Source organism: Pelodiscus sinensis, chromosome 22 (genome assembly GCF_052426305.1).
Source record: "Pelodiscus sinensis isolate ZL-2025 chromosome 22, ASM5242630v1, whole genome shotgun sequence".
Taxonomy (NCBI): Eukaryota; Metazoa; Chordata; order Testudines; family Trionychidae; genus Pelodiscus; species Pelodiscus sinensis.
In genome coordinates, this window is record NC_143073.1 from 644,459 (window position 1) to 663,274 (window position 18,816).

The following is an 18,816-nucleotide window of genomic DNA, read 5'->3' on the forward strand; positions in this document are numbered from 1 at the left end:
CTGATGCTTTTCCTTCCCCGCGGCGAGTGAGCCCTCCCGTTTCGGGGGAACCCAAGGTTTGGCGCCGGGTGCGGGCTGTGTCTGCGGAGACGCTGGCTCCGGTGATGGGCCCCTACCGCCTGCTGGCCAGTGAGGCGCAGGGAGAGGTCCCAGGCCAGCCCCGACCCCAGCTCGCCCCGCCTGGCCGTTTCAGCAGAGGCCGGTGGCGGACCCGCCCCTCCTCAGGACCCCAGCCTAGAGGCGAAGGCTGGCGCACGAGGGCAGGGCAGCCTGGGCGTGCGCTCTCCCGTGCTGGCTCCGGCTGCAGCGCTGCAGCCCCGCCCGGCACTGGCGAGCTCCTCACGCCCTGCTTGCTCCCCAGGACGTCCCTGCGGGCCCGGCAGGAGGGGCAGAGGATGGATTCTTCGTGCCACCCACCAAGGGCACCAGCCCAGCTCAGGTAACTGGAGCAAACACCCCGCCTGGCCTGAAACCTCCTCTCGCAGGCACCCCCCCCCCCCGCCTGTGCGCCGGTGACGCTTGTGGGGAGACGCGAGGAGCCCTGCTGCTGGGGAGCGTTGGGCGGGGGGACCCTGCAGCTCCTCTTGTCGTCTTTCCTGCTCCCGTAGGTCTGGTGCAACAATTCCCAGCTGCCGGTGGATCACGTCCTGGGAGGTTCCTTTGAGACGGCCATGAGGGTGAGGCTCCCCGCTCCCTCCCGTCGGACTCCTCCGGCCAGGAGTCACGGGGCAAGGCCCCGCTCGTGGCCTGGGCCGCTCGGTGGCAGACGGGGGGTGCGGTGCTAATGGGCTCTCAGGCTGGCCGGCCGGTGTAGTAAGCGTGGCGCTTGCCTTCCCCTTCAGCTCCTCCATGACCAGGTGGGAGTGACTCACTTTGGCCCCTACAAGCAGCTGTTCCTGCAGACCTATGCCCGGGGCCGCACCACCTACCAGGCACTGCCCTGCCTCCCCGCCATGTACGGATACCCACATCGCAACTGGTGAGCAGCCGGGCGGACCCGCCGGCCCTGCGTGCTGCGTGTCCGGGGGCACTCCCCGTGTGCCAGTCGCTTTCTGACACAACAGGCCCAGCCCACACCCTGGGGCGGGGCATCTGGAAACACGTCCTCTGCCCCGGGGTAGCTCGCTGTGGGGAGTGACCCAGACTTTCCCAGCACGCACCGGAACAGCCAGTCAGGCGGCAGGGGGCCTCCGTGGGGCCGAGGAGCTGTGTGGATCTGGCCCGTTTGCACTGCAGACGGCCCATCAGGGTAACTCGCCCCTCCCTGCCCGGCTGGCCTCCCGGTGCATTCCCGGTTTCTCAGGGCCGGCCCTGCCCCTCCCACCCCTGCAGGAAGGACGCCGGCTTGAAGAATGCCCTCCCGGTCGTCGGCCTGAAGCTCAACGACCTGATCCAGCGCCTGCAAGTCTGCTACCAGCTCACCACGGCCGGCAAGTTCGAGGAGGCGGTGGAGAAGTTCCGCGCCATCCTGCTGAGCGTGCCGCTGCTGGTGGTGGATAACAAGCAGGAGATTGCTGAGGTGAGGGCCCGGCACGCCCTGGCCCCCAGGCCCCCGCTCTCGGGAGCCACGGGGGACGGTGCCTGACCCCGCGCTCCTCTCGCCACAGGCCCAGCAGCTCATCACCATCTGCCGGGAGTACATCGTGGGGCTCTCGATGGAGATCGAGCGGAAGAGGCTCCCCAAAGAGACCCTGGAGCAGCAGAAGCGCACCTGCGAGGTCCGGGACTCTCGGCGCTCCATTGTGGTGGCCAGGACGCTGGGTCCCTGGCTCTGGGTGGGAGCAGACCCTGGTTACAGGAGGCGACAGTCTCTCTGGGGGATCCCTTGGCCACGTCACTGGGCCTCAGTTTCCCCATTGATGATAACCCGCTTGCCATGCCGGCAGCAGCCTGAGACTGCCCTGCCCACCGAAGGCCCAGCCCTTTGCCCCTTGCAATCGGTGCCCGTTTTGTCCTTCGTCGGTCGAGTGGTGGTTGCCTGGTGTGTTCTGCTAGCCAGGGCCACGTCCTGTGAGGTCCACTAGCCACACCCAGGATCGCTGTGCTCATTGAGCTGTGCAGGGATCAACTGCACTGAAAGGTGAACCGGTTAGTCAGTAACCCTAACCGTGAAGGGGCAGTGCTCACCGGCTATCTGGTTAGTCGGTAACCCTCGCCGTGAAGGGGCAGTGCTCGCCGGCTATCCGGTTAGTCGGTAACCCTCGCCGTGAAGGGGCAGTGCTCGCCGGCTATCCGGTTAGTCGGTAACCCTCGCCGTGAAGGGGCAGTGCTCACCGGCTATCCAGTTAGTCGGTTACCCTCGCCGTGAAGGGGCAGTGCTCGCCGGCTATCCGGTTAGTCGGTAACCCTGGGCCGTGAAGGGGCAGTGCTCGCCGGTTATCCGGTTAGTCGGTAACCCTGGGCCGTGAAGGGGCAGTGCTCGCCGGTTATCCGGTTAGTCGGTAACCCTGGGCCATGAAGGGGCAGTGCTCGCCGGTTATCCGGTTAGTCGGTAACCCTCGCCGTGAAGGGGCAGTGCTCGCCGGCTATCCGGTTAGTCGGTTACCCTCGCCGCGAAGGGGCAATGCTCTCCGGCTATCCGGTTAGTCGGTAACCCTGGGCCGTGAAGGGGCAGTGCTCGCCGGCTATCCGGTTAGTCGGTAACCCTGGGCCGTGAAGGGGCAGTGCTCGCCGGCTATCCGGTTAGTCGGTAACCCTGAGCCGTGAAGGGGCAGTGCTCGCCGGCTATCCGGTTAGTCGGTAACCCTGGGCCGTGAAGGGGCAGTGCTCGCCGGTTATCCGGTTAGTCGGTAACCCTGGGCTGTGAAGGGGCAGTGCTCTCCGGCTATCCGGTTAGTCGGTTACCCTCGCCGTGAAGGGGCAGTGCTCTCCGGCTATCCGGTTAGTCGGTTACCCTCGCCGTGAAGGGGCAGTGCTCTCCGGCTATCCGGTTAGTCGGTAACCCTCGCCGTGAAGGGGCAGTGCTCGCCGGCTATCCGGTTAGTCAGTAACCCTCGCCGTGAAGGGGCAGTGCTCTCCGGCTATCCGGTTAGTCGGTAACCCTCGCCGTGAAGGGGCAGTGCTCGCCGGCTATCCGGTCAGTCGGTAACCCTCGCCGTGAAGGGGCAGTGCTCACCGGTTATCCGGTTAGTCGGTAACCCTGGGCTGTGAAGGGGCAGTGCTCTCCGGCTATCCGGTTAGTCGGTAACCCTCGCCGTGAAGGGGCAGTGCTCGCCGGCTATCCGGTTAGTCGGTAACCCTGGGCCGTGAAGGGGCAGTGCTCGCCGGTTATCCGGTTAGTCGGTAACCCTGGGCTGTGAAGGGGCAGTGCTCGCCGGCTATCCGGTTAGTCGTTTACCCTCGCCGTGAAGGGGCATTGCTCGCCGGCTATCCGGTTAGTCGGTAACCCTCGCCGTGAAGGGGCAGTGCTCGCCGGCTATCCGGTTAGTCAGTAACCCTCGCCGTGAAGGGGCAGTGCTCGCCGGCTATCCGGTTAGTCGGTAACCCTGGGCCGTGAAGGGGCAGTGCTCGCCGGCTATCCGGTTAGTCGGTAACCCTGGGCTGTGAAGGGGCAGTGCTCACCGGTTATCCGGTTAGTCGGTAACCCTGGGCTGTGAAGGGGCAGTGCTCACCGGCTATCCGGTTAGTCGGTAACCCTCGCCGTGAAGGGGCAGTGCTCGCCGGCTATCCGGTTAGTCGGTAACCCTTGCCGTGAAGGGGCAGTGCTCTCCCGCTATCCGGTTAGTCGGTAACCCTCGCCGTGAAGGGGCAGTGCTCGTCGGCTATCCGGTTAGTCGGTAACCCTCGCCGTGAAGGGGCAGTGCTCGCCGGCTATCCGGTTAGTCGGTAACCCTTGCCGTGAAGGGGCAGTGCTCTCCGGCTATCCGGTTAGTCGGTAACCCTCGCCATGAAGGGGCAGTGCTCGCCGGCTATCCGGTTAGTCGGTAACCCTGGGCCGTGAAGGGGCAGTGCTCGCCGGTTATCCGGTTAGTCGGTAACCCTGGGCTGTGAAGGGGCAGTGCTCTCCGGCTATCCGGTTAGTCGGTTACCCTCGCCGTGAAGGGGCAGTGCTCTCCGGCTATCCGGTTAGTCGGTTACCCTCGCCGTGAAGGGGCAGTGCTCGCCGGCTATCCGGTTAGTCGGTAACCCTCGCCGTGAAGGGGCAGTGCTCGCCGGCTATCCGGTTAGTCGGTAACCCTGGGCCGTGAAGGGGCAGTGCTCTCCGGCTATCTGGTTAGTCGGTAACCCTCGCCGTGAAGGGGCAGTGCTCGCCGGCTATCCGGTCAGTCGGTAACCCTGGGCTGTGAAGGGGCAGTGCTCTCCGGCTATCCGGTTAGTCGGTAACCCTCGCCGTGAAGGGGCAGTGCTCGCCGGCTATCCGGTTAGTCGGTAACCCTGGGCCGTGAAGGGGCAGTGCTCGCCGGTTATCCGGTTAGTCGGTAACCCTGGGCTGTGAAGGGGCAGTGCTCGCCGGCTATCCGGTTAGTCGTTTACCCTCGCCGTGAAGGGGCAGTGCTCGCCGGCTATCCGGTTAGTCGGTAACCCTCGCCGTGAAGGGGCAGTGCTCGCCGGCTATCCGGTTAGTCAGTAACCCTCGCCGTGAAGGGGCAGTGCTCGCCGGCTATCCGGTTAGTCGGTAACCCTTGCCGTGAAGGGGCAGTGCTCTCCGGCTATCTGGTTAGTCGGTAACCCTCGCCGTGAAGGGGCAGTGCTCGTCGGCTATCCGGTTAGTTGGTAACCCTTGCCGTGAAGGGGCAGTGCTCGCCGGCTATCCGGTTAGTCGGTAACCCTCGCCGTGAAGGGGCAGTGCTCTCCGGCTATCCGGTTAGTCGGTAACCCTTGCCGTGAAGTGGCAGTGCTTAACGGTTAATCAACAATCCCACTAACTGATTAACCAGGATTTTACACCCTGACTTAACAGGGAGGCAGGGTGGCGTAGTGGGTAGCGCATGGCTGGGTCTCCAGAGACTTGGGTTGCGTTCCCAGCTCTGCAGCTGGGCGAGTGGGGGCCAGTCGGTGCTCCGCTCTGTGGCCTGGCTCTCCGTCTGGGCGGTGGGGAGAAGGAGGCTATAGATCCGTGTGAGATCTGCTGGGGTTTATTAGCCGCCTGGGTCGCTGGGCGTGGCCTTGGCCCTCTGCCGCTCCACTGCCCTGCTGGCTTGGTCCTGCCACCGTCCCCCCGCAGCCGGGCTGCCCATGGCTCGGGCAGGCTCTCCTCCCACGGGGCCCAGGAAGCAAGTGGCACACACTGCCCCTTCTGACAGGGTCTCTCCCCCCACGCAGATGGCAGCCTACTTCACTCACTCCAACCTGCAGCCTGTGCACATGATCCTGGTGCTGCGCACCGCCCTCAACCTCTTCTTCAAGCTCAAGAACTTCAAGACGGCCGCCACCTTCGCCCGCCGGCTCCTGGAGCTGGGCCCCAAGCCGGAAGTGGCGCAGCAGGTAAATGCAGAGCAGAACGAGGGGGCTTGGCGCAGACCCTCGGGGAGCAGGGAGGCTGGGGCGGGGGGGGTGCAGGTCACAGGCGGGTGGCTGGGGAGGGAGGGAGGGAGGAAGCTCCCCTGTGCTAAAGGCTCCGGGGGATCCCCAGTGCGTGCAGCAGAGCTGAGGGCAGGTTGGAGCCGTTCCACTGACGCCCCGTCCCCCCCCAGACGCGCAAGATCCTGTCTGCCTGCGAGAAGAACCCCGTCGACACCTACCAGCTCAACTACGACATGCACAACCCCTTCGACATCTGTGCCGCCTCCTACCGGCCCATCTACCGCGGCAAGCCGGTGGAGAAGTGCCCGCTCAGCGGGGCCTGCTACTGCCCTGAGTTCCGGGGACAGATCTGCCGGGTCACCACGGTACGACGCCGCGGGGGGGGCCTGCCGGCACCTTCGTCACCCCGCTCCTGTTGGCTCTGCCGGGCTTGCAGGGATCGCCAGGCCACCTTCCCCTTCCCAAACATTACACCCGGGCCGCCTGTGCGGTAAGGTCGGTGGGGGCTGCTCTCCCATCGACACCGGCTACTCTTTCCATATTGGCGGAGTGCGGGGTCTGGGAGCGCGCTCGGAGATGGATTGGCCATGTCTTAGCGGCCGGGGGGTCGATCTGGAGGCGACCCCTTGTGGAGCGCGGGATCTGGGAGCGTGCTCGGAGATGGATTGGCCATGTCTTAGCGGCCGGGGGGTCGATCTGGAGGCGACCCCTTGTGGAGCACGGGGTCTGGGAGCGCACTCGGAGATGGATTGGCCATGTCTTAGCGGCTGGGGGGTTGATCTGCAGGTGATCCCTGGCGGAGCGCGGGGTCTGGGAGCGCGCTCGGAGATGGATTGGCCATGTCTTAGTGGCCGGGGGGTCGATCTGGAGGCGACCCCTAGCGGAGCGCGGGGGTCTGGGAGCGTGCTCGGAGATGGATTGGCCTGGTCTTAGCGGCTGGGAGGTCGATCTGCAGGCAGCCCCTGGCGGAGCGCGGGGTCTGGGAGCGTGCTCGGAGATGGATTAGCCTGGTCTTAGCGGCTGGGAGGTCGATCTGGAGGCGATCCCTGGCAGAGCGCGGGGTCTGGGAGCGCACTCGGAGATGGATTGTCCAGGTCTTAGCGGCCGGGGGGTCGATCTGGAGGCGATCCCTGGCAGAGCGCGGGGTCTGGGAGCGTGCTCGGAGATGGATTGGCCATGTCTTAGTGGCCGGGGGGTCGATCTGGAGGCGACCCCTGGCGGAGCGCGGGGGTCTGGGAGCGTGCTCGGAGATGGATTGGCCTGGTCTTAGCGGCTGGGAGGTCGATCTGCAGGCAGCCCCTGGCGGAGCGCGGGGTCTGGGAGCGCGCTCGGAGATGGATTGGCCTGGTCTTAGCGGCCGGGGGTCAATCTGCAGGCAGCCCCTGGCAGAGAGCGGGGTCTGGGAGCGTGCTCGGAGATGGATTGGCCTGGTCTTAGCGGCCGGGGGTCAATCTGCAGGCAGCCCCTGGCGGAGCGCGGGGTCTGGGAGCGCGCTCGGAGATGGATTGGCCTGGTCTTAGCGGCCGGGGGTCAATCTGCAGGCAGCCCCTGGCGGAGCGCGGGGTCTGGGAGCGCGCTCGGAGGTGGATTGGCCTGGTCTTAGCGGCTGGCAGGTCGATCTGCAGGCAGCCCCTGGCGGAGCGCGGGGTCTGGGAGCGCGCTCGGAGATGGATTGGCCTGGTCTTAGCGGCCGGGGGTCAATCTGCAGGCAGCCCCTGGCGGAGAGCGGGGTCTGGGAGCGCGCTCCGAGATGGATTGGCCATGTCTTGGCGGCCGGGGGGGTTGATCTGCAGGCGACCCCCGGCGTAGGGCCAACAGGCCCCAGGGAAGGGCCGAGTGGGGCTCGGGTGCCTTGGGAGCAGGGGAACACCAGCGCCCGGGCTGCGGGGGGGAGCGCCTCTCCCCACTGACAGCCTTGGGAATGGCGGCAGGGCCCGGACGGAGGCGCCGCGGGGTCCGAGCCGCTTGCCCAGGAGGCTCGTCATCGCTGCGCGGCGAAGCCTGGCGGGGGTGGTCCGGGAGACGCGCCCGCTGCTCCTGGAGGGCAGTGAGGGCGGGGGCGGGTCCCGTCCATGGCGCTCGCCGGCGTCCCAGAGCCGGGTGTGGGGGTGAGGGTCTCTAGCGGCGGCGGCTCCCCGGTGCTGCTTTAGCCGTTGATCGCCCCCCTTTGCTTCCCAGGTGACCGAGGTCGGCAGAGACGTCATTGGGCTGCGCATCAGCCCGCTCCAGTTCCGCTAAGGCCCTGCCCAGGCTGCGGCGAGACGGGAACTTCCTGCTTCCCTCCGGCTAGGCCTGGAGTCCTGCGCCCGGCAGCACGCCCAGAACCCTTCCCCTTGCTCCCGCTCCTCCCTTCCAGCGCCTGAGCCAGCCGCTGCCCCAGAGCCTCTGCGCCCTTGTGTGCAAGATCCTCTCGCCCTCCCGGCCCTTCCCCCAGCCGGCCGGCCACAGCCTGGGTACCGCTCCTGCGCCAGCAGAGAATATTGCCTTTGCTCGAGAGCGGCCCCTGAGCTCCAGCCACGTGCGCCAGAGCGAAGCAGCCGCTCTTAGTTCTCCACCCCCCGGGCTCGGAGCCCCCGGCCGGCAGGGCAGCCTGCGTCCCGTCCGGGCCCTGCAGAGCCAGGGGGTGGGGAGCAGGCGTTTATCCCGCCGCTGTCGCGCCCTGATCCCAGGAGGCCCCTGGACTTTGCTGCAGGCCGGTCGGGCCTCAGGCTCCCAGCTCTTTGGGTTTTGTCCTTCACAGCTTTTCCCACCGTTGTCTCCGTTTCACCTCAATAAAGTGAATTAACCACCCCGCCCCCTTCACTGGCTACCTCTGCTGAGGGCAGGGCCAGCCGGGAGAGGGAGAGGGAGAGGGAGAGGGAGAGGGAGAGGGTGTGTGTGTGTGTGTCACCCCTCCCCCCTCCCCGCCCCTGGTGCTGGAAACGCCCGTGTCTGACCCCCCCCCCCCCCGGTCCCCGGTGCCGGAAACGCCCGTGTCTGATCCCCCCGGTGCCGGAAACGCCCGTGTCTGACCCCCCCCCCCCCGTCCCCGGTGCCGGAAACGCCCGTGTCTGACTCCCCATCCCCGGTGCCGGAAACGCCCGTGTCTGACCCCCGTCCCCGGTGCCGGAAACGCCCGTGTCTGACACCCCCCCGTCCCCGATGCCGGAAACGCCCGTGTCTGACCCCCCCCCCCGTCCCCGTCCCCGGTGCCGGAAACGCCCGTGTCTGACCCCCCCCCGTCCCCGTCCCCGGTGCCGGAAACGCCCGTGTCTGACCCCCCCCCCCCCCCGGTGCCGGAAACGCCAGTGTCTGACCCCCCCCCCCCCCGGTGCCGGAAACGCCCGTGTCTGACCCCCCCGTCCCCGGTGCCGGAAACGCCCATGTCTTCCCCCCCTCCCCCCCCAGTGCCGGAAACACCCGTGTCTGACCCCCCCCGCCCCTGGTGCCCTTGAGGGGGCTGGGCAAAGCACCATGAGCTGTACCCTTCCCCACTGGCACTAAATGGGGTGGTGAGTGTTCAACGCAAGGAGCCCAGTCGATTTCATTGATCCGGGGGTGGGGGGGGGGGGGGGGGCAGGATCACAATCTGCAGGGGGAGCAAATACTTAACGGCAGCCCAAGGTCTGATGACTGGACCTCAAAGCTCAGGCTGGAAGCGCAGCCGCTCTTAAAGGGGCCACGAACAACTTCCCAAGGCTCACGGGCATTTTCCAATCAGGCTGGGTTGGGTTTATCTGCCCCAGGAATGACGTGGGGAAGTTCTCTGGTCTGGTGCAGGGCGGTCGTCACGGAACGCGACACCCATGCGGCCTTGTTCCCGACGTGGGCCAGCTCGTGTGTGTGCAGCGGGTTGAGCGTCCCGCTTCTGAGCTTTCGCAATGGAAGTGAGTCAGGGTCAGGCCGGGAGCGTTTCCACCAGGGGCCAGTCTAGCCCAGGACGAGGCCAGCTGACACCCTGGCACGTTTCCATGGGCCCAGGGACACCTGGCCCCCAAACCGCTCACTTCGCTGCTGTAGGAGGATGCCCCGAGTTTGACTTCACAGCTATGGGCAGCCAGCCTACGCGGGAGACTCCATGCTCCTGTGGGATCCCCCCCCTCTAATCACAGGCATTTCCCTCTCCTGAGCAGGTCCCGTAGGGCTCAGATCCAGACCCTCAGCCTTGCTTTTCAGCTTTTCTCCCCTTTTAAGGTCCCTGCTTCGGCAACAGCCCTGTCCTCGCAGCTCAGTCCGGGAGAAAGCCCAGGCCCTTCAGCGTGGCCGATGGGATTCGCAGCACCACGGGGGCACTTCATCCAATCTCAAGAATTTTATAGACTCACTGGAGTAGGCACGTTCTGACCCCAGATCTTTGCAACACTAAATGTAAGTTGCTTGTGTTTTGCATGGCTCTTCCCCTTTGAACGTAGACATCCCCCTCCCCCGGGTCAGATGCAGTGATTGTAACGTCCCCACCCTCGTCTCCAACGTTTGAGGGGAGTCGCTGTTAGTCTGTAACTGAAACCCAGCGAGCAGGCCGGCTGCAGCTGAGACTAACGATACTAGAGGGTAGCATGAGCGCTCGTGCCCCCAGCTCATGGGAAGGGGCCGTGCCCACCAAAGCTCAGGGCACCAGTGCTGCGTTTTGCTTGTCCCTAAGGTGCTACCGGGCTAGTCGCGGTTTCTAAGTTCCTCCAAAATGTGGATTTCCATGGTGCTCATTCCCTCCTCACAGCACTAATTCACAGTGTCCCCCGGCTTAACAGGTGGGGAAACTGAGGCAGGGAAGGTCCTGTCACGTCCCAAGAGCAGAGGCAGCAGCAGGGATAGGGCGGCTGGCTCCCAGTTTGGTCCCTCTTCTCCAGCCCCCCCCCAATCCCCAGCCAAACTTTTGTATGAAAAAACCAAGCCTAAGCAGGAGCGTTTATACCACTCTTAAGGGATACAAAAGCAGTGAGACCCGCCCTCGCGCGGGAGCAGGGCTGTCGTCCGGGGCTGGCCGTGCCGGGGGTGCGTCTGGAACGACTGCCGGGCTGTCGCTGTCGCTACGGGTCACAGTTTCTTTGACTGTGGGTGGCCGGGAGGCCCCTGCCCACACAGGACGTCGTGACAGGCCTGCGCGATGCCCCCAATGAGGTTCAGGAACTCCTGGAAGTCCAGCTGCCCGTCGCAGTTCAAGTCGAGCTTCTTCATCATCCGGTCCAGGACGCCTGGGTCCTTCTGGTTCTGGGGGAGACCAAGGAGGGTTTTACCAATCTCCCTGCTCGCAGGTCTGGGGAGCTACGCAGCTTCTCCCCGCGACCGGGCCCCTTCTGGGAATTCGGGAGAGACCCCCACCACAACGTGCTCCACATCCCCTGCATGCAGCACCGCTGCCCCGGCGCAGACCAGAGCCGGAGCGCTGACTGGCCACAGGGAGGCCGAAAGATCGTAAGAGCAGCCAGGCGGGGTCAGACCAAAGGTCCGTCCTGCCCAGGGTCCTGGCTGCCCACAGTGGCCAGCGCCGGGTGCCCCAGAGGAGGGAACAGAACCGGCAATCCTCACGTGATCCCTCCCTTGTCCCCCATTGCCAGATTCTGACACAGGCCCGGGACACCGTCCTGGCTAATGGCCATTGATGGACTCATCCTCCATGAATTTATCTAGTTCTTTCTTGAACCCTGTTAAAGTCCTGGTCTTCACAACATCCTCTGGCAAGGAGTTCCACAGGTTGTGCACTGCGTGAAGAAAAACTTCCTTGTGTTTGTTTTAAACCTGCTGCCTATTAATTTCATTTGGTGACCCCTAGTTCTGTTACAGAAAAGTCAGTAACTTTTCCCTGCTCACGTTCTCTACACGGGTCATGATTTTATAGACCTCTACCCTATCCCTCTGTCTCCTCTTCTCCAAGCTGACACGTCCCCGTCCTTTTAATCTCTCCTCACATGGGACCCGTTCCAAGCCCTCCTCAGTTTTGTTGCCCTTTGCTGAACTTTCTCCACTGCTGGGAGAGCTCTTTTGAGAGCTGCAATTTGCATCTTCCTCTCTGGCTGCTGGGGCAGAGCTCAGGAGGCCACGGCTCGGTGCGGGGGAGAGAGCTGGAGACAGCGGGGAAAGCGCCAAAGGGAAGGTGATTTCCAAGCCATGGCCCCAGGTAAGGACCTCCGAAAGCACTTCACCCCCCCCCCCCCCGCACTCCCTCTGCTCCCTGCCCCGCTCCCAGCCAGCTACTCAGCAGAGCAGCCGTGTTGGCAGAAGCTGCAGTCCCCCCGCGGGCTGGGCGTCCCCAGGCTCACCTTTGTGAAGGAAGCCAGTTCGGCGTTCATGAAGGTGAGGAACTCCCGCTTGGACAGCGTGCAGCTGTCGCCTTCGCGCCCGGCGTAGCGCTGGAACACGGCCAGCAGGGACTCGATACAGCGCTCCGTTTCCGTCGGGGACATGGGGACCTTCGCCTGCAGGGGTGGAAGCACCGTGCGGCTGAGCCCGCTCCTCCCCCAGCGCCAAACCCGGGGGCCACCAGCTCCCCTGAGCCCGCTCCTCCCCCAGCGCCAAACCCGGGGGCCACCAGCTCCCCTGAGCCCGCTCCTCCCCCAGCGCCAAACCCGGGGGCCACCAGCTCCCCTGAGCCCGCTCCTCCCCCAGCGCCAAACCCGGGGGTCACCAGCTCCCCTGAGCCCGCCTGGCCGGTGTCGCCTGTTTTCCATCCATGGGCCCAGTACGTTTTGTTACATGCACTGAGGCACGCGCACCAGCCGGGGAAACCCATGCTGCCTGCGGGGGGTGCTCTGCCAATCAGCCCTCCCGGTGGCTGCCCAAGCGCCCAGCTTACAGGGAACACTGCTCCCAGCTCCAGCTGAGCCTTTCACCTGAGCACTGAAAGGAAGGGAGAGGCTGCCGGGTAAGTCAGGGACAGCACCAGGCTGCCGGATAAGTCAGGGACAGCACCAGGCTGCCTGGGCTCTGATCCCGCTTCTGGACGCAGGGCCTAGTGGTTGCAGCAGGCCCCGGGGGGTCCAGACTCCTGGCTGCTTTCCTGAGCTTCGGCAGGGGAGCTGGGTGGAGCAGGGAGACGGGAGCGGCTGCTGGACGAGTCTATTCCTGGGCCCGGCGGGCGGGGCCTGACCGCAAGGTGCCGTTGCTCAGGCGCTCCTACGCCAGCCCCATGCAGCTTTCTGGTTTCCCCAGGCCTGGTGCAATCCCTCCTCTGCACCCGCTCCCACGCTCTTCCTGCCCCCCCCCCCCCCGGGCGCTGCGAGCCAGACCACAGCGAAGCCGCAGCTGCCAGCCCAGTGAGCGCAGTGGCGGAAAGAGGCCAGGGCAAGGAGAGGTGACGCGAGGGTGGCAGAGGCTCAGCAACGGGCCATGGGGCCTGGCAGGGCAGGGGGTGCGTCTGCACTGAGGTTGTGAAAGAGACTCCGGAACAAAGGTGCCTGGCTTTTCCACCCTCCTCATTAATATGAATTGGTTTTGGCTGCCAATCACAGGCAGGGGCGGGAAAGAAAAACACCCTCCTCTCCCCCCCACCCCCCATTTGTTGGGAGAAATTCGGAGTGAAGAGAAATGGGACTGGGGTGGGGCTGCTCCAAGCCACGTGGCCAGGGGCTAGCTGTGTCAGGACAGCCACAGGGTGAAATGCAGGCCTGCTGGCCCCAAGGGGGTGAGGCCTTTCCCCGGGGGGCACCGCTTCCTCCCTCGGCCCAGGGCGGAGAAAGGCCGCCTGGTTCTGGGGAGCAGCGAATGGCCTACGTAGCTTTTCCTCTACGAGATGCTGGTTCTACTGGGATACGGGGCCTTGCCTCTGGAGGGGTGCTGGGCCGGGCGGCTGAGGAGGGCATGGGGAATGGGATAGAGGGGGTTCACCGGCAGGGGGTGCCAATCCAGCCCCAGGGCAGGGGGCCTAGCTAGCTCAGGGCACCAGAAAATAGCAGCCAGAGGCTCTTCCCTCTAAGCCACCAGTTCCAGTCAGACTCTGGTGATGGTGGCAGCGGTGGGTACACAGGACTGGGGCAGGGGAAAGGGAGACCAGGCTTGACCGGCCTGGGCAACGTGCACCCCTCGAGGTCCTGGCTAGGCCCCCCGGAGCAGGGCTGGCTGGCACACGTCCAAGGAGGCGGGAAGGCAGAGCAGCGCCCAGGCCCCCACCCGGGGCTCTGCTTGTGAGCAGGGGGGAGAGCCCCCTCCAGCCTCCTTCCCCCGAGCCAGGGCGGAGTGATGGGGGGACGCGCCAAAGGGCAGCTGGGCCTGAATGACTCAGTGCCAGGCAAGCTCTGAGCAGTGACTGAGCTGTGGGAGGAAGGGGGGGGGGGGCTCTGCCCCTCTCTGGCCTGGAGTCTCTGCCCCCCCCGGGACTCTTTAGCCCCCCCCCCCCCAGCAGCTGAATTTAGCCTTTTTTGGTGGTATGAGACAGGAAACCAGCCCCCCCCCCCCAGCCTGGCCCAGCTCCCCCGCCCCTCAGTGCCTGGCAGCCCAGGGTGCAAACCCGCAGCTGGGGCCTCCTGGGGTGGGGGGCGCCTCTGCCCAGGACGGGGGGGGGGGGGGCTGAGTCCTGAATGGAGGGTGGGGTCTGGCCCCTGGGAAACCACCCTGCGCTGGGGCTGGGGGGGGGGGGGCGAGCGGAGCCGCCCTGCTGGGGCTGGGGGGGGGGGGAGCGGACACACCCTGCGCTGGCGGTGGAGGGGGGGGGGGGGGGGGGGACACACCCTGCTGCGCGGGGGGGGGGGGGGTCACAGCCTGGCCAGGGACCAACAACTCCTGCCCCGAGCAGCCTGGGGCCCTGCTGCAGCCTGTGACCGGCCCCGCCCTGGGGTGCTGGTACCGGGGGGGGGGGGGGGCTGCACCCTGGTTTGAGGCGGTTTCCATCGTACCCGGGGTTTGCAGTTTGGGTCGGCAGCTCTCAGCCCCCCCCCCCCCCCCCCCGACAGCTCCTGGGCAACTGCCAAGCCAAGCTCCGGGGGGGGGGGCTCCTGCCTCCCCCCGCCCTTCCCAGGGAGAGTTTATCGCCCCCCGGGAAAGGGGGGGGGGTCCCTGCCGGGAAACTCCCCCGCCCCCCCCACTCACCATGGCTGCAGGGAGGGAGCGGACCGTGCGCGGCTCAGACTTCGGGGCGCTCTGAGCCCCGCCCGGCCCCGCCACCGCCCTTGGCTGCCTGGCCCGGCCCCTTCCCCGGCTGGGCGGAGGCTCGGAGCGGATCCGGACTCGCCGGCCTGCGAGCCCCACCCAGGAATGTGCCCCCGGCTGCCCCCCCCCCAGCGCCCCGCGCTGGCTGGGACCCCCCCCCAGAGCCCCGCGCTGGCTGGGACCCCCCCAGAGCCCCGTGTTGGCTGGGACCCCCCCCCAGCGCCCCGCGTTGGCTGGGACCCCTCCCCCACAGCCCCGCGTTGGCTGGGACCCCTCCCCCACAGCCCCGCGTTGGCTGGGACCCCCCCCGAGCCCCGCGCTGGCTGGGACCCCCCCTCGACCCCCCCCGCCCCGCGCTTGGCTGGGACCCCCCCCGAGCCCCGCGCTGGCTGGGACCCCCCCAAAACCCCCACCGGCTGAGAGCGCCCCGCGCTGGCTGGGACCCCCCCCCAAGCCCCACATTGGCTGCGCCCCCCCCGTTTCTTTTCCTCCTTTTCTTTTAGCTTCTCTCCCCCCCTGCCCCCCCCTTCCCCTCTTGTCTCTGCTCCAAGTTCCGCTTCCCCGGCCGAGGCGGGGGGGGGGGGGGGGTGCTAAGCTGCTGCCCGGGAATGTGCCTCTGTTTCCCCACCTGGCACCGTAACCAGCCCGCAGACGCTGGCCCCTCGGCTCCTACGCCCAGGGCACGCGAAGGCTGAGCCAGGCCAGGGCCAGTAACCGCGTGCTGGACACGAGGCTCCGTGGCACTGGCCGAGCAGCACTGGGCAGAGGCGGCCGCAGGGGAGTCGGGTTGGACATCAGGGCAAGCGTCCTGCCTGGGGGGGGAACCTGGAGTAAGTTGCCGAGGGGAGGGGGGTTTGGAATCTCCATCATCTTCGTCTTCGGGATCGTTTCGAAGTGCCCCGTCCCGAAGATCACAGCCAGGGCTGCCACAGCGGGGAGGCAGCTTCCTCGTGTCCGGACCTATAGCAAGGTGAGGTTTGGGTGGGCCAGGATCTTGGGACGGCCCCCTTGGCCGCAGGCCATGCACCTCCCTGCCACCGAGCAGCCTGCATGGCCTGGGGAGAAGCCAGTGGGCGGGAAGCACTGGATCAGCCCCCAGGAGAAGCCGGAACCCCCCCCCCCCGCCCTTAGCCCCCCTCCAAGTCTCTACCCCCTCCAAGTCCCCCTTCTCCTGATCTGCCCCAACGCCTGCATCCCACCTCATGCCCTGAGCCCCTCCTCACCCACTGCTCCTCCCACTCCACCTCCCCACATCTCCAGCCCTCTGCCCTGAGCCCCAACCCTGACTCCTGCACCCCCCCCCCAGCCCCCTGCCCTGAAGGACCTGAGCACGCCGGGTAAGACTCCCAGTTGGAGATACTTCAGAGCGGGCGGGACACATGCCTGCCAGGGCCTAGACCAGGCTATTTAACACGCGGCCATGGGTGGCCTGCGGCTCGTTGGTTTGCGGCCGCGGGGCGGTTTGGGTTCACGCAGGCTCAACACGTGGCCCGCGGGAGGGATCCTTTGGACACGGCGCCCACTGGGAACACGCTGCACAGCGGTGAGTCCATAGAACGGGCTTCTGCCGAGATGAGCCTTAGTAGTTAAATTCCTGGCCTGCCATTGCCCATGCAGAGTGCAGTCACGCGGGTGGAAATGGGGTCAATGTGGCAGTGTGTTAGTGTCAGCAGAGCTGCCTTACACGGGGCCTGCGTGTTGTGTAGTCTTGCCTTCAGCTTTGTATTCTGCCCGTCAGTGTGAAAGAAGCTGTTTGCATATATTTGCATAGATATTTGCATGTAAATGCCACCATATGTAAGTTGCGGCCCTCGGCATGTGCTGTGAGCGTCCGAAGTTGAGTTGCCCTGATGTAGCCGGTGCTGGGTCCTGCCGTGAGGGCCGGGACTGGACTGGACGACCTCGCGAGGGCCCTTCCAGTCCTAGGGGTCTATGAATCACAGTGGGAGTTGGGACCCTAAATACTGGGGTGAGTTGGAGCCTCGGGGCGTCAGGGCATCAGCAGGGCTAGAATCCAGCCCCAGAAGCCCAGGCCTCTGCTCTTTTGGCAGCAGGAGACTCCCCATCAGCTGTGGGCAGTGTCAGGCCCCTGACACACAGGTGAGCAGTCGGGTTTCTGAGCTGCAGAAGACAGGAGCTGCCCGCACACCAGCTCATTTCGCAGCTGACCTGAGTCTCGGGAGGGGGCGGAGTCGGCAGTGTGTTTGAGGAGGCTTGTGGCTTTTCCCAGGGGACTGGGGAGGATCCACAGGACAGGCGGGACTGTTCCTCACAGCAGCTGTTCAAGTGCAGCGCGGGTGGCACGGGGTAACTGCCAGCAAGACGTGGTCTGAGGGGTAAGCGCCCCCAAGCCTCACCTGAGAGCAGGTCCCTGCAGTGCCGCCCAGGCTAAAGAGCCTTAGGGTGGGAGGGGAAACCGAGGCGCCGCACTGGAAGTGACTTGGCTGAAGGGCGCGCAGGCAGACAGTGGAAGATCTGGGATTACAGCGCTGCTGACCCGACTGTAATCCAGTATCGGAGCTGCTGCACCCCGGGGCTGCTGGTAGGTGCCGCTGAGCCGGGTCAGATAACAGTCCCTGAGGCCCCGTGTCCTGACCTCTGACCGTGGCCAAAGCCAGGTGCTTCAAACGGTGATTATCAAGTGACCCATCCCCTGGCAATCAGACGCCAGGGACCCCCGGAGCAGGGGCTGCATCCCTGACCATCTTGGCTAAGAGCTATTGATGGGCCCAGCCACCAATAACTAGCTCTGTTTGGAGCTGTTATACTTTTAGCCTTCACCGCGTCCCCTAGCAGGGAGTTCCACAGGTCGGCTGTGTGCTGCATGGAGAAGCATTTCCTGTTGGTTTGAACCTGGGGGGGGGGGGCAGAGCTGTCCCAGTGCCCATGCCGGGGGGCTTCATCTTCTCATTGCTCTGACTTGGGGTTGGGGGGTTGTACCTGCTTTGCAGGCAGCCTGTGCCCAGGCCAGCTTTCCTGGGCCTGGCGCTGTTGATTCCACGCGGCGTGTGGATTCCGCCCCGTGCAGAGAGCCAGCGCGAGGCCCAGCTGTGACGAACGGCCCTCGGAGCTGGGCCTGGGAGGGGCCTGCTCTCTGCCTAAGGGGAGTTGCAGCTGGAACGGGCTCCGCGTCACTTGAAATGGGTTTCCTGTGTCACTTGCACAAGGGGGTTTGCAACACCGCACCGTGGCTGTGGGGAGGAACGGCTCCAGCCGCTGCTTCCCAGTGTCACCTGCCTGAGGCGGCTCCGCAGCATCCTAGTGATCCCCTCCCCCCCGAGATGCATCAAACCGTGCCGGGCGGGTGGGGGGGAGATCAGGGAATGTTCCTGCTCTTGACTCACTCGGTGGCCGCTCCGCTCCCTCAGCCGTAACGCCCCGGAACTCAGTGATGCGTAGGGGCGCCAGCCACGCGGTGACTAAAGAGTTAATCTCAGGCAGGTGGAGGTGTCGGCAGGGAGCCAGAGGAGCCCATGGAAACAGGTACATTGGAGAGAACCCTGCCGGCTGTTTTCGTTGGGTTCTTAGGCCCGGGACGGGGGGACCGATGAATTGAACAGGCAGAAGTCCCAGGCCCGCGGGGGATACGGGGTAGGGGGAGGCCTGGACCGCGCAGTGCGGCTCTGTGAGCAGACGGGAAAGTGTCGATTGAGCGGCGGGCAGGGTGGCGCCTTTATCACGTCTCTTGGCTTTGTCCATAAAAACCCCTCTCTGGGCGGCGCTGCCTTGGGCTCGTGTGCTGGGAAGTAGCAGGAGGCCTGCCCCGCGGCCTCACGGAGAACTCAGCCGCCTTCCCTCTGCAGGCTCGCTTGTGCGGAAGGGACGGGGGGGGGGGGGGGGGGGCCTTGCAAAGGGAATTAAAACCAATAGCAAAAGGTTTTATAGCCATATAAATAGGAAAAAAACAAAAAAAGAAGTAGGACCATTAATTACTAAGGCTGGAGTGGAGGTTAAGGATAATCTAGGAATGGCCCAATAGCTAAACAAATACTTTGCTTCAGTCTTTAATGAGGCTAATGAAGAGCTTAGGGATAATGGTAAGTTAACAAATGGGACTGAGGATAAGGAGGTAGATATTACCATATCTGAGGTAAAAGCCAAACTTGAACAGCTTAATGAGAGTAAATCAGGGGGCCCAGATAATCTTCATCCAAGAATATTAAAGGAACTGGCACATGAAATTGCAAGTCCATTAGCAAATTTTTTTAATAAATCTCTAGACTCAGGGGTTGTACCATTTGACTGGAGAATTGCTAATATAGTTCCGATTTTTAAGAAAGGGAAAAAAAGCGACCC

The 18,816-nt window shown here is 65.1% G+C and overlaps 2 protein-coding genes across 2 annotated transcripts in view; one reads left to right on the forward strand and one right to left on the reverse strand.

Moving 5' to 3' along the window:
- Window positions 1-8,256, forward strand: part of COPA (coat protein complex I subunit alpha) — a 44,628-nt gene extending 36,372 nt beyond the window's left edge. Inside the window, exons 26-33 of the mRNA XM_075908334.2 lie at window positions 362-439; window positions 609-677; window positions 843-979; window positions 1,333-1,519; window positions 1,608-1,718; window positions 5,263-5,424; window positions 5,634-5,828; window positions 7,642-8,256. Of these exons, the coding sequence (XP_075764449.2) occupies window positions 362-439; window positions 609-677; window positions 843-979; window positions 1,333-1,519; window positions 1,608-1,718; window positions 5,263-5,424; window positions 5,634-5,828; window positions 7,642-7,701 (999 nt within the window). The 3' untranslated portion in view covers window positions 7,702-8,256. The remainder of the gene's footprint in view (window positions 1-361; window positions 440-608; window positions 678-842; window positions 980-1,332; window positions 1,520-1,607; window positions 1,719-5,262; window positions 5,425-5,633; window positions 5,829-7,641) is intronic.
- A 2,077-nt stretch (window positions 8,257-10,333) lies between these two features.
- LOC142819511 (protein S100-A11-like) lies at window positions 10,334-14,598 on the reverse strand. Its single transcript, XM_075907243.1, has 3 exons — window positions 14,461-14,598; window positions 11,700-11,855; window positions 10,334-10,650 (listed from the first exon to the last, which is right to left on the reverse strand). Exons 1-3 carry the CDS (start codon window positions 14,461-14,463, stop codon window positions 10,477-10,479), a joined length of 333 nt encoding a protein of 110 aa, XP_075763358.1. The 5' UTR covers window positions 14,464-14,598; the 3' UTR covers window positions 10,334-10,476.
- Window positions 14,599-18,816: the final 4,218 nt, after the last annotated feature.

Coding starts and splice junctions, on each gene's coding strand:
- LOC142819511 (XM_075907243.1), bottom strand. Junction 10,651..11,699: donor AACTGGCTTCCTTCACAAAG/GTGAGCCTGGGG, acceptor GGTCTCCCCCAG/AACCAGAAGGACCCAGGCGT.